The 13369-nt window shown below is 43.6% G+C and overlaps 2 protein-coding genes across 3 annotated transcripts in view; both read right to left on the bottom strand.

Annotated features, from left to right (window-relative positions):
• Positions 1–1206, bottom strand: part of tspan5a (tetraspanin 5a) — a 28424-nt gene extending 27218 nt beyond the window's left edge. For both annotated transcript variants that reach the window (XM_062516396.1, XM_062516397.1), the window contains exon 1: positions 823–1206. In XM_062516396.1, coding sequence (XP_062372380.1) covers positions 823–903 — 81 coding nt within the window. In that variant the 5' untranslated portion in view covers positions 904–1206. The remainder of the gene's footprint in view (positions 1–822) is intronic.
• A 3233-nt stretch (positions 1207–4439) lies between these two features.
• LOC134060421 (uncharacterized) lies at positions 4440–12146 on the bottom strand. The gene is made up of 7 exons (XM_062517132.1): positions 11981–12146; positions 10200–10264; positions 9900–10093; positions 7975–8129; positions 6600–6991; positions 5659–5867; positions 4440–5396 (listed from the first exon to the last, which is right to left on the bottom strand). The coding sequence occupies exons 1-7, from the start codon at positions 12091–12093 to the stop codon at positions 5181–5183; spliced, it is 1344 nt and encodes a 447-aa protein (XP_062373116.1). The 5' UTR covers positions 12094–12146; the 3' UTR covers positions 4440–5180.
• Between the last annotated feature and the right edge of the window lie 1223 nt (positions 12147–13369).

Raw genomic sequence — 13369 nt, 5'->3', positions numbered from 1 at the left:
CTGGCTGAGTCCTGTCATGGCCGGGGAACCAAAATAGGCCAATGCACCTGTGCAGTCGACTACTCACTGGCTACTCAGTGACCACTGACAAGGCCTACACACTAACTCTTCCCCTCTCTGCCACTGCCAACGAAGACATCCTTCTTTCACAGACACAGACACAGACACACACACACACACACACACACACACACACACGCGCGCGCACACACACGCACACACACACACACACACAGACACAGACACAGACACACACACACACACACACACACAGAAGGAAGTTTTTAACAACAAAAGCACCCACAGCCTCCAAATGCCAAGGCCAAACTGCGGGTGCAAGGTAGCTTACTACTAGCCTGTGGAAGAAAAGCCATCAGGCTACATGAACATCCACTGTCATGCCAACCCCGGCATATTTCCTATAGGAGCCTATAGCCTATCTCGTGATAATAAACTGTGAATGCGGCCTAACAGAATTGATCGTGACAGAGAGTCCACCCACAAATCCGATTATTTCGCGCAGCCCTCGGCTCAGCAGGCAGAGACCGAATCCCCTGCACCGCGCCAGGACCGGCGCGCGGATCCAGCCACAGAACGCCCGCCGCACCGTCATACGAGCCGCCAATTCAAAACTCCAATTTATGTCTGGGAAACGGCCAAACCCGATGTTTAAATACAATAACATGAATGTGTGTCATTTTAACAGCAAATATCCAAATAACCCATTTGTAATAGGCTAGTCATTAGAAGAAGCGGTCGGTTGGATCCTCTGTCGTGCCTGGCTCTCTAAACAAAAGAGAGCGAGTTCGCACGGATCCTTACCCAGAAGATGATGTTGAATCCGAATATGAAGTATTTGATGCAGCAGCTGACCTCGTGGCCTTTAAAATGCTTCCCCGACATGATAGCCTCTCTTCGGGACACGGCTCGGTACTCCGGGGATAAAACTATCGGGGCATTAAAGTGAACGGGGCAGCAGCAGGTTCAGCGTCCCAGCCCTGCGATGCGAGACCTTCCCGCTATCAATGTCCCGAGGAACACAACATTCTACTCCCGCGCGCAGACACGACCGGGCGAAGGAGAGACGACTACTAAAATAATCACAACAGCGTCATTTATTTTCAGGCTAAAATTCCCCTTTTCTTCAAATACAGGAAAGGAAACGTCCCTCCGACTTCCTCCGGGGCTTACCGATGTAGGCTACCCTTTTTTCATAGCCGAGATAAGGCCGCTAGACGGACAAGTCTGTAAACCAATCAGCTATGAATACGACATGTCTCTAAACCAATCAGCTATGAATAAGCGTCACGAAAAATGCCTCCTCCTTTTGCCATTATGGGGGTTGGCTTATGTTGACGAAGTTACCTTTAACAACAACAACAATGATATTATATTAGTATTAATAATAACAATATCATTAGGCCTAGAGATGTTGGTATAGACTCAAATAGGTTATTCACACATTAATCCACATTTCTGAGTTGATAAAGGGTTGTGTAATCTCTTCCCAAACAGCCTGCCATCACAGGACAGATCCACTCCCATGCGCTGGGTGAGTAGAGTCTGCGCTCACACCACTGAGCCATGCCTCCTTATGGGCATTATTAATATTTATATCCATCATTACTCCAGCCACATAACATAGCCACTGCTCTACCAACCACAAGATAACCTTATAGTAGCCTAGGCTACATCAAGTATTTATTGTCTTATTGTAGCTAAAAATGATCAAGTTTGTCTTCACAAAATTGAGCAAATTACAGTCTCCAGAGAGATCGCAGTTGGCCTGTCCAGTAGCTTTCTGCTAAACATCTCCACTTGCATTAACCTGATTCAGGCTGAGAGCATCTGCCACCTTGTGGCCACATAGGTTAGTGCAGGTTAGTGGTGACCCAATTTTTTTTCACAGCTGACCTATATGGGTTATGCTTGATTGCTGTATGAGGGAGAAGAGTGTGTATTTCTGTTCCATGGGGGCATGTTGAAGATGATGGCTGTGTGTGTGTGTGTGTGTCTGTGTGTTTCTGTTCCATGGGGGCATGTTGAAGATGACGGCTGTGTGTGTGTGTGTGTGTGTGTGTGTGTGTGTGTGTGTGTGTGTGTGTGTGTGTGTGTGTGTGTGTGTCCTGCAGGTCATAAGGTTGTCCTGGGTTGGACCTGGTGTTAACATAACATGTCTCCCTCTGCTGCTGACTGTGGAATTGGTCCAGACACCTGTAGTGTCCTACACACACACACACACACACACACACACACACACACACACACACACACACACACACACACACACACACACACACAACATCAGCCCAAAGACAGAATCTGTAGTGTCCTATCTAAAACATCAGCCCTAAGACAAGACAGCATCTGTAGTATCCTATCTAAAACATCAGACAGCATCTGCAGTATCCTATCTAAAACATCAGCCCTAAGACAGCATCTGTAGTATCCAAATCATCCAAAACCTCTGCTGCTGAAAAAGCTGCTTTGGAGGTACAGTACGCTCTAAAGCTTTGATAAGAGTCACTTGTTTGCTGCACATATCCAATCTAAATACACATTTTATGGCTCATAGTTGAATTGCTGTGGCATCAAGCCTTTTACAGTTTTTGCCCGTTGCTTGAACACATTTTGCAAAACTTCGCTCACTGTGCCAAAACTCTACACACAAGTAAATATAGCGCAACACTAGGAAATATACCTTTCACATCTACTACTGTATGTGTCAAATTGGGGCAGCCGTGGCCTACTGATTAGGGCTTCGGGCTTGTAACCTGAGGGTTCCTGCTGCATCCCTTATTCTGTCCTTTAACCTGCTGCATCCCTTAATCTGCCCTTTAACCTGCTGCATCCCTTAATCTGCCCTTTAACCTGCTGCATCCCTTAATCTGCCCTTTAACCTGCTGCATCCCTTAATCTGCCCTGTGCCCTTTAACCTGCTGGATCCCTTAATCTGCCCTTTAACCTGCTGCATCCCTTAATCTGCCCTTTAACCTGCTGCATCCCTTAATATGCCCTTTAACCTGCTGCATCCCTTAATCTGCCCTTTAACCTGCTGCATCCCTTATTCTGCCCTTTAACCTGCTGCATCCCTTAATCTGCACTGTGCCCTTTAACCTGCTGCATCCCTTAATCTGCCCTTTAACCTGCTGCATCCCTTATTCTGCCCTTTAACCTGCTGCATCCCTTAATCTGCACTGTGCCCTTTAACCTGCTGCATCCCTTAATCTGCCCTTTAACCTGCTGCATCCCTTATTCTGCCCTTTAACCTGCTGCATCCCTTAATCTGCCCTTTAACCTGCTGCATCCCTTAATCTGCACTGTGCCCTTTAACCTGCTGCATCCCTTAATCTGCCCTTTAACCTGCTGCATCCCTTAATATGCCCTTTAACCTGCTGCATCCCTTAATCTGCACTGTGCCCTTTAACCTGCTGCATCTCTTAATCTGCAATTTGTCCGTGTACGTCTGTTGTCCATCGTTCAACTAGTTGGTGCTGTTAAAGCAACACTTCACCGTTTTTTCATATTAAACTATGTTATTCCCTTAACTAAGACGAGTTGATACATACCTCTCACGTTTCAATGCGTGCACTCACTGGCTCTGTTGCGCGACGCTACGGTGATAGCACTTAGCTAGCCCAATGCATTCATTAGGATCCATACAGAGATGAAGTTAGAAGCAACCAAACACTTCCATGTTTTCCCTCACAGTTACACAAGTAGTCACACGACCAAGTATGGTGAGACAAAATAAAACGTGGTGCATTTCTAAGCAGGTAAGAGGGATAACTATATTGTGTGGCGGAATAACGTTGGCAGCACTTACGGCGCAGTCACACGCTTGCGTCCGCCAACGATCGTCCGTTGTTTTCCCATTCACTTTACATTGGCTGGACTTCATTTCATGCCGCACTGAATTGTGGGTCCGATGCGTTGCCTGAGATACGTTGCCTCCGCTAAAAAGTTGAGAAATGTTCAACTTTTGACGGATAGCGCAAGCGCCAGCCAATGAAATTCCGTGTATGCAAATATTCGAACACTGACAAACCAATCAGTTCGCGTTTATGGAAATGTGACAAAATGAGGCATACGTTGGCGGACGGAGGCGTCTGACTGCACCGTTAGACTCAGCGCAGTAATATCCTCACTCCAAAGTGAAACTGAAAGTGCAAGAGTGAGAATATTGCTGCGCCACACAATAAAGTTATCCCTCTTACCTGCTTAGAAATGCACCACGTTTTATTTTGTCTCACCATACTTAGTCGTGTGACTACTCGTGTAAGTGTATTTTAATAGGGAAAACATGGAAGTATTTGGTCGCTTCTAGCTTCATCTCTGTTGATTTACAGATCTACTGACATGATGTAAGGAAACTCTGACGGCCGTGTAGTCAAGAGTGTGAATGTTAGACCCAATTACAGACAACAAAGCAGGACATGTGACATTTAATTGATTTAATTGGTTAAAACAGTAGACACCAGCTGCAGTGGCAACTCCCAATAGAAGATAGTGAAAGCTAGATTAAACAAATTAAGATGTGTACATTTCAATCACAATGTACACGGAAAATAGATCTTAGTGAAACACTTGGCGTCATTGTATTCCTCTTAATACAAACTACTGTCAATATTGTTTTATTGATAATGATGACGATAAAAATGATAAGAAGCCTCTTAATGTGAAATGGTCAAAAGTTTCTCGCTCAACCAAGACTAAAAAAACTAAAACTCACACCTGCAAGCTTCTGTTACATTTACATGTACCTTTAGTCATGTGGCTGATTTAAGCAAAGCAACTTACAAAAAAGGGAGACAATGAAGGTACCATCCATCAGCACCATCTTACACACATGAACCCACCACCATTGGGCTTCAGCCCTCACACACAGTTCATGCTCATCACATTAATAAATTCCCAGTTCCACTACTTCACTACTAGACACCCGGCAAAACAAATCAGTTACACAGCAAAACATCTCGAACCCCGGACAAGAAGCCAGGCCAGCAATTATGGCAGAAACAGTTGTAAAGCACAACAGGCAAATGGGATCACAGGATCCCGGATCAGATCAGTATGGGATCACAGGATCCCGGATCAGATCAGTATGGGATCACAGGATCCCGGATCAGATCAGTATGGGATCACAGGATCATGGATCAGATCAGGATGGGATCACAGGATCATGGGTCAGTAGGTTGTTCTGAGGTTCCGTCGGTGATGGCAGGAGTGCTGGAAGGCTCGATCTGCATCAGCTTCTCCATCACAGCATCATGTGCCACCTGCCAGGCCTGCTTGGAGAGCGAGGAGGTGTTGACCTCCAGGAACTGGTAGGCTTTGGTCTGGACAGAGAATACCTCTTTGGCTCTCACACATCCCTCACCAAACATCTTCCAAACCTGTAATTTATCAATAATAATAATAATCTGTAATAAATCACACACACCCAAACACACACACCCACAGTGTTTGTGAGTTATGAGATGGCTATTATATTTTGTCTGCTTTCTTTTCCTTTTTCCAGGTGAAAGCCACGCAGACACAATCCAGCATGCAGATCACTACTTCCTGCAGCTCCTTCATTTGACAGGATGTTTGGAGGTTTTATTTGAATGCTGAATCATTCAGAGTCATTAGTGTTTGGCCAAGTCACATTTATACCTTTTTAGCTTCAGTGATTGATGTCAAAAACTGCTCTTTCACAACATCTAGATATTCAATCATGTCTTCATTAGCAAAGGTCGTCTGGTTCAGGGAATCCAGCATTTTACCGACTGTGTCCCAGAATCGAAGTAGGGCAAGTAGAATCTCACAAATTTTGCTCAGGTGAGCCTGAACCTCAGGCAGATGCTCTGGGGATGGAATTGAACCTGTAAAGGCGGAGAGTAGAATTAAGAATCAACATTAAATTGACAATTACATCTACAATGTTATTTAAAGGCATCCTATGCAAGTTCACTACAGTTTAGAAGTCATTTTGTAAGTGAGACTACAGCATTGCTTGTTGTCCTCTACGGCCCTAGCCTATCTGATATGAAGAGCTAGCATTGCTTGTCCTCTACGGCCCTAGCCTATCTGATATGAAGAGCTAGCATTGCTTGTCCTCTACGGCCCTAGCCTATCTGATATGAAGAGCTAGCATTGCTTGTCCTCTACGGCCCTAGCCTATCTGATACGAAGAGCTAGCATTGCTTGTCCTCTACGGCCCTAGCCTATCTGATATGAAGAGCTAGTATTGCCACTTGCATGCTAATGTCCCAGAGGATCACTAATTACTAATTGCAAATATTCAGTAGACTAACAATTGTGCAATATTGCCTTGCCTGTCAACATCGGATATGATCTCTGTCGGCTCGTACACACATTCCCATAAATGGTGTCCTGGAGGAAAGATGCCAATAGTGCGCATGACACACTATATACTGCAGGGGGCGCCAACCCCCTCTAATATACATGATCATTTCAGTGTGCTGGGAAAAGACCGGAGTACCTTGACTTTCATAATGCTTGTTTAGTTAAAGGTGCAAAACTAAAAGTATGATTTTGATCATACTTTGTGTGTGTTTACATCCTCGCAAATGTAATGACAAAATGGTTCTTACCCACTTCTATGCTGGCTTTGGTAATCTTCATCTGCCAGTAGATCACTTTTTTCTGGATGATCCACTCCTCAATTCTCAGCCTATTTTTCTCTGCAGTAAGCATACGGATCTCAGTCTTCAGATGTAAATTTGCTGCCAAGAGTAGAACTTCGCGAAAAGGAATAAAAACACCTTGGTCAAACCGTAAAAGCTCATTAAATTTGGTGGTTAAGTCTTGCTCTATCTTGCCCAGTTTATTGGTTACTTCTTTCTGGTCATTTTTGTATTTTTCCAAACCCTCTTTCATTGCCTCAATTTCTTTACTCAATTTCTCCTTTTTCTTCTCTGTATTATGCTTTTCAGTAATGACATCACTAACAGTTGTGGCAACATCTTTGCAGTGTTCCTCATACCTAAGCAACAAAAAGAGCACAAGAGGTAGTTAGTGACTACAGTGCCCTTTCTATCAACACGGGTGGATTTTTATACACAGATTGCCAACATTTATGTTGTCTGGCCTTGTATGCAGCCGAAAAACAGACCAGTGTGAACATTTCCTGGTTTGAGGTAGTACTCAAATTGTTTTTCAAGATTGGCAGGTCTGAAAATATCTTCTCCATTATGATGTTATTTAGTTAGGCTAAACATGCACTGAAAAGAATATAACCACATTAATCTTACATGATTCTGTTGTATAAATATAACAGAATAAATAAATATAAATAATAGCTGTGACAAAATATGTTAGTTACACTTAATAACATTGTGTTTCAAAGAAAAACATGACTATTACAGAGATTACAGTGGCTTAGTCTACTGCACAGCTGCTGCCCAGATTACAGAGGCCTAGTCTACTGCACAGATGCTGCCCAGATTACAGAGGCCTAGTCTACTGCACAGATGCTGCCCAGATTACAGAGGCCTAGTCTACTGCACAGCTGCTGCCCAGATTACAGAGGCCTAGTCTACTGCACAGCTGCTGCCCAGATTACAGAGGCCTAGTCTACCGCACAGCTGCTGCCCAGATTACAGAGGCCTAGTCTACCGCACAGCTGCTGCCCAGATTACAGAGGCCTAGTCTACCGCACAGCTGCTGCCCAGATTACAGAGGCCTAGTCTACCGCACAGATGCTGCCCAGATTACAGAGGCCTAGTCTACTGCACAGATGCTGCCCAGATTACAGAGGCCTAGTCTACCGCACAGCTGCTGCCCAGATTACAGAGGCCTAGTCTACCGCACAGCTGCTGCCCAGATTACAGAGGCCTAGTCTACCGCACAGCTGCTGCCCAGCTTACAGAGGCCTAGTCTACCACACAGCTGCTGCCCAGCTGGTTACTGTTAGGCTACCTTAGCTTCACAGTTAATATGTTTTTCCTATTAAGAATATAATCTTACTTTTGTGTAAGGCCTTCAACTTCATTGACAATATCGTTGATCCACTCTTTTGCCTTCTGCAGGCACTGCACAGCAAGCATGGCCTCATTCTTCTCCACTGCTACTGCAAGCTTCGGGAACAGGCACCTCACCAAGTTGTCACTGGTGAGCGCACACTAGGAGACGAATGATTATTTTGATGAGGAATGATTATTTTTGTGCCATCGGACTTAACGCAAAAAAGCAAAAGTGTTCTCCTGTCTAAAGTGTCTAAAGTGTTCTCCTGTCTACAGTGTCTAAAGTGTTATCCTCTCTAAAGTGTCTAAAGTGTTCTCCTGTCTACAGTGTCTAAAGTGTTCTCCTGTCTACAGTGTCTAAAGTGTTCTCCTGTCTACAGTGTTATCCTCTCTAAAGTGTCTAAAGTGTTCTCCTGTCTACAGTGTCTAAAGTGTTCTCCTGTCTACAGTGTCTAAAGTGTTCTCCTGTCTAAAGTGTCTAAAGTGTTCTCCTGTCTACGGTGTTCTCCTGTCTAAAGTGTCTAAAGTGTTCTCCTGTCTACAGTGTCTAAAGTGTTCTACTGTCTACGGTGTTCTCCTGTCTAAAGTGCCGGTGTTGTGCCCTTAGCTGTTCATCATGTGAAGCACTCCTTCTCCTCCTCATCCTCCCTCTCTCCATGATCCCTCCTTCCCCTCCTCCTCACTCTCTCTCCATGATCACTCCTTCCCCTCCTCCTACCTCTCTCCATGATCCCTCCTTCCCCTCCTCCTCCTCCCTCTCTCCATGATCCCTCCTTCCCCTTCCCCTCCTCCATAATCACTCCTTCCCCTCCTCCCTCTCCATGATCACTCCTTCCCCTCCTCCTCCTCCCTCTCTCCATGATCACTCCTTCTCCTTCCCCTCCTCCATGATCCCTCCTTCCCCTTCCCCTCCTCCTCCCTCTCTCTCCATGATCACTCCTTCTCCTTCCCCTCCTCCATGATCCCTCCTTCCCCTTCCCCTCCTCCTCCCTCTCTCCATGATCACTCCTTCCCCTCCTCCTCCCTCTCTCCATAATAACTCCTTCCCCTCCTCCTCCCTCTCTCTCTCCATGATCACTCCTTCCCCCCTCCTCCCTCTCTCTCCATGATCACTCCTTCCCCTTCCCCTCCTCCATGATCACTCCTTCCCCTCCTCCTCCCTCTCTCTTCATAATCACTCCTTCCCCTCCTCCTCCCTCTCTCTCCATGATCACTCCTTCCCCTCCTCCATGATCCCTCCTTCCCCTCCTCCTCCTCCTCCCTCTCTCTCCATGATCACTCCCTCCTTCTCCTCCTCCCTCTCTCTCCATGATCACTCCTTCCTCATGAAACACCATACTGGAATTCAGTAGTGCAGTGAAACCACCTTTTCTGGAAAATACTTTTTAATACTACTATGCTACTCTAGACAATACTTATTATTTCTTTTATCTAACTTTTCCTTCCTTTTTGCCATTTCTAGTCTGGATTGCAAAATCACCATATGGAAAAGATAAAGGAAAAACTTATATGCCAGCAATGTGTTTTATATACAAAATTTTGGTGAAACTAATGGTTTCACTGGCATATAAAAATCTATCAGGTTTTTATATGACAGTGAAACGATTATAAGATCCTTGCTAAATCTGTGTAACCTGAAATATATAAAACATTGTAACCTGTAAGGACTATATATGACGTTGTATGAGGAAAACGAGAAAGGGGCCACTTTCAAGAGTAAATCCCCTTGGGGATCAATAAAGTATCTATCTATCTATCTATCTATCTAAATCATACAAGTTTTGTATATAAAACACATTTCTGGCATGTACAGTACGTTTTTTCTATATGATTTCCATATGGGCATATATGCCTAGTAGGCCTAGGTCTGTGTCTTGAGCTGAATGGTGTATACAATAGTGTGGAAGCAGGAAGCCAGTGGGGTGTTACCTTGAGCAGGATGGCCTCGGATGAGCCGAACAGAATCTGGGTCTCCATGGCCCTCTCCCGAAGCATCCTCTCCAGCTTGGGGAACTCGGCCAGACACAGATAAGAGACGTTGTACAGCAGCGCCACCCGCTGGGCTGATGGCAGCAACTCATCTATAAACGATGTACTCAAAGTTGTGCAAGTCTGTGCTAATGCTGTTCAATGGGAGAACAAAAAAGTTTATTTGTGGAAATGATACTTTTCTCAGAACTGGTATTTCATAATGTGGCAATATTTAGATGTGAAGAAGTGCAGTGTTACCCATGATTTCAGAGTAGGTTCGTTTGATAGAGGACCAGAAATCAGATTTGCGGATCAGAAATTCTCTAGAAAGTAAAACAGAATTCTCCTGTTAGATGGGTGATATTATGCTGTTATCAATGTAGCATCCAGTAGCCAACCCTAATTAAAATACACAATGTAGCATCCAGTAGCCAACCCTAATTACAATACACAATGTAGCATCCAGTAGCCAACCCTAATTACAATACACAATGTAGCATCCAGTAGCCTACCCTAATTACAACAAATACAATACACAATGTAGCATCCAGTAGCCTACTCTAATTAAAATACACAATGTAGCATCTAGTAGCCAACCCTAATTACAATACACAATGTAGCATCCAGTAGCCTACCCTAATTACAATACACAATGTAGCATCTAGTAGCCTACTTTGTAGCTTATGTGTAACATCTACCGTAATTTTGTAACTATTAGCCTCGGCTTGTGCATTAGTTTTGCAAAATGTCTTTGGCTCCTTTGTAGCCCATATGGAACATGTAGTAGGCTGCTTGAAAAGCAGTTTTGTTTTAAAGGAATAGTTCGGAATTTTGGACATAGGACCTAATTTCCAACTTTACCGAGGTGATATAGGTCGGTGGAGACCGTTTTTATCGCGTTTAACCCCTTCCTTCAGTTACAGCGTTCCCCTTTGCTAACTTTGGTTCTGAGCTAACGCATTTCAACGGTAACATCCAAAACTTACCAAAACCGTCTTACTCACTCCACAGCACACCCGAGACAAGTCAATTAAAACGTCAGACTATCGATATACATGTCCGTGTTGATAGAATAATTTTAGAAATAAAACTAACCTTGCAACTCAATGATTTATTACATTTCGAGGGACTAGTTTCTCAATATCAATCGGCCACTGCCATACAGGGAACAAAGTAGGCTATTGCAATGCGATGCAAGTTTAGTTTTATTTCTAACATTGTTCTATCAACACAGGCATGTGCATCGATAGTCTGACGTTATAATTTATTTGTTTCGGGTGTTCTGTGGAGTGTTTTCAGTGGCAGGCTGGATGTTACCGTTGACTTGTGTTATCTCGGCACCAGGTTAGCACGAGATGAATGCTGCAACTCAAGGAAGGGCAGAAATTCACTGAAAATGGTCTTCACCGACCTACGTATATCACCCCGACTAAGTTGGAAATGAGGTCCTATGTCCAAAATTCCGAACTATTCCTTTAAGTGCAGTGGACCAAAGACACCGATATCAATTTCATTATGTATTTTCCTAGAGTTTCCTAAAGAAGTTATTAAACTTCTGCATTGAGACACATGCCTAAAAAAAGGTTTGTAAAGTAGGCTGATGGCCTTCCGAGGGAAAAAAGGACATTTCTTCCTCATATCAAATCAAATCACACTGTGGTATAGGGTTAGAATGGACTATCAATTTCCCTATGACAGGATTCCAGACATTAACCCTCTGGAGTCTAAATCCCCCCCTGGGGATTTGAAAAACTGTACCAAACACACATCTCAATCTTTGCAAGTTTTTGTCCTAGAGACATATAAATTACACCATTAGAAACCTTTAATAAACTAGTTTCCAAATATATATGTTTTAAAAGAGAAATGTCGCTTTGTGTGAATGCAGATAATACAGTGCCATCTTGGATATGCTTTCATGTTGCCCTGGTAACAACAGAAAATTGTCTTTCAAATAAACTGTAACACCAAAGTGTAAAATACTTTAGAGCAGAGGTACAGCAGAATAGTAATAGCCAATAAAGTAACAAAGCTCAAACCTGGATAGGCTTCGGATTCCACCTGAGTGTGTCGCTCTGTTCAAAGCGCTGAATGAGTTCTCGACAGCTTGGACTGTATATATATATATACTGTAGCATGATGCCCAAGGCATATTGGCACGGCCCACCTAGATAATTCAATTTGTCAAGAAAAATGAGTTGCTTAATAGCAGGTATACCCGCTTTGCCAAACATGAAAGAGAATGAGCCAGAAAAAAATCAACTACTGCATAACACCTTCATATTGCATAACATTAAATCACCACCTGTCTGCTGTTGTTGTTTCTGGCACAGCCCTACGTTGGTGTCAGTCATCAGTCATCACCTCATCAACAGAAAGCAGTTTGTCACACTGTGCTTCCCAGGAACCCTGGCTTGAAGGGTGTGGAATTTTAACTGCGTTCTCCCTCTTGGCCTTAACTTCCACTGCTATGCAGATGACCTCCAGTTCTATCTGACCCCTCCCTGTCCCTCCAACCCCCCCCCCCACACACACACACACTGCCTCACTGACTGCCTTGTTGACCTAAAACTATGGATGCAAAATCATTTTCTCAAACTTAACACAAACAAAACCGAGATTCTCACTCTCAACAGTGATGATTCACCTGTTCACTTTCCTGTTGTCAAAAACCTTGGCATACAATGAGAATGAGCCAGAACAAATAAACTCAGGAATGCCCCTGTAGCCGCCAAATAGGCCTCTGTTATTGAAGATACTGTATGTTCATTAATTTGAAATGTAATTATGTTGATGAATTCTGATGATTTCTATTTGAATTTTGATATCAGGATGTCATTTAGTATAACTTTACTCAGTGTGATACACTGCAGGCCCTAGATGATATGTAGTTTAATTAGGTGCTTGTCACTTACATCTAAGAAACCACAAATTTGACTTGCTTTGATGTCGCAATACATCATACTGTCATAAAATCATGCAACATGCTCTACCTTGTCTGTGGACATCAGTATTTGCTGAATAAACAAATAGCATGTGTGTGACAGAGGAAAAGTGCTTTAGTGTTGCTTTAAGACAATCACACTCATTCATGCACTTATTACACTTATTTATGCACTTATTACACCCACTGATGCACTTATTGCATGTTTTATTGTTGTCAGAAATGCGAATTGTTTTTTTTTCCATGTTGTAAGTCGCTTTGGTTAAAAAGCGTCAGCCAAATGAAATGTAATGTAATGTAATGTAATGTAGATCAGATGAGAGGTATTTTCTGTAGGCTATCATGTCTCAATATAATTTTGGCTGTTACAATTTTGGCTGCAGCTTTTGAATGGAGTATCAAACTGCACATAGCCAATGGTTATCAGGTTTCTCTGAGCCCATGCAATGACTGGTCTGGGAACAGCCTGGGGTTGATGCAGTGC

This window comes from Sardina pilchardus, chromosome 16, assembly GCF_963854185.1.
Source record: "Sardina pilchardus chromosome 16, fSarPil1.1, whole genome shotgun sequence".
Classification (NCBI taxonomy): Eukaryota; Metazoa; Chordata; class Actinopteri; order Clupeiformes; family Clupeidae; genus Sardina; species Sardina pilchardus.
Note: the sequence above shows the minus strand (reverse complement) of the source record. Positions and strands in the feature narration are given on the sequence as shown.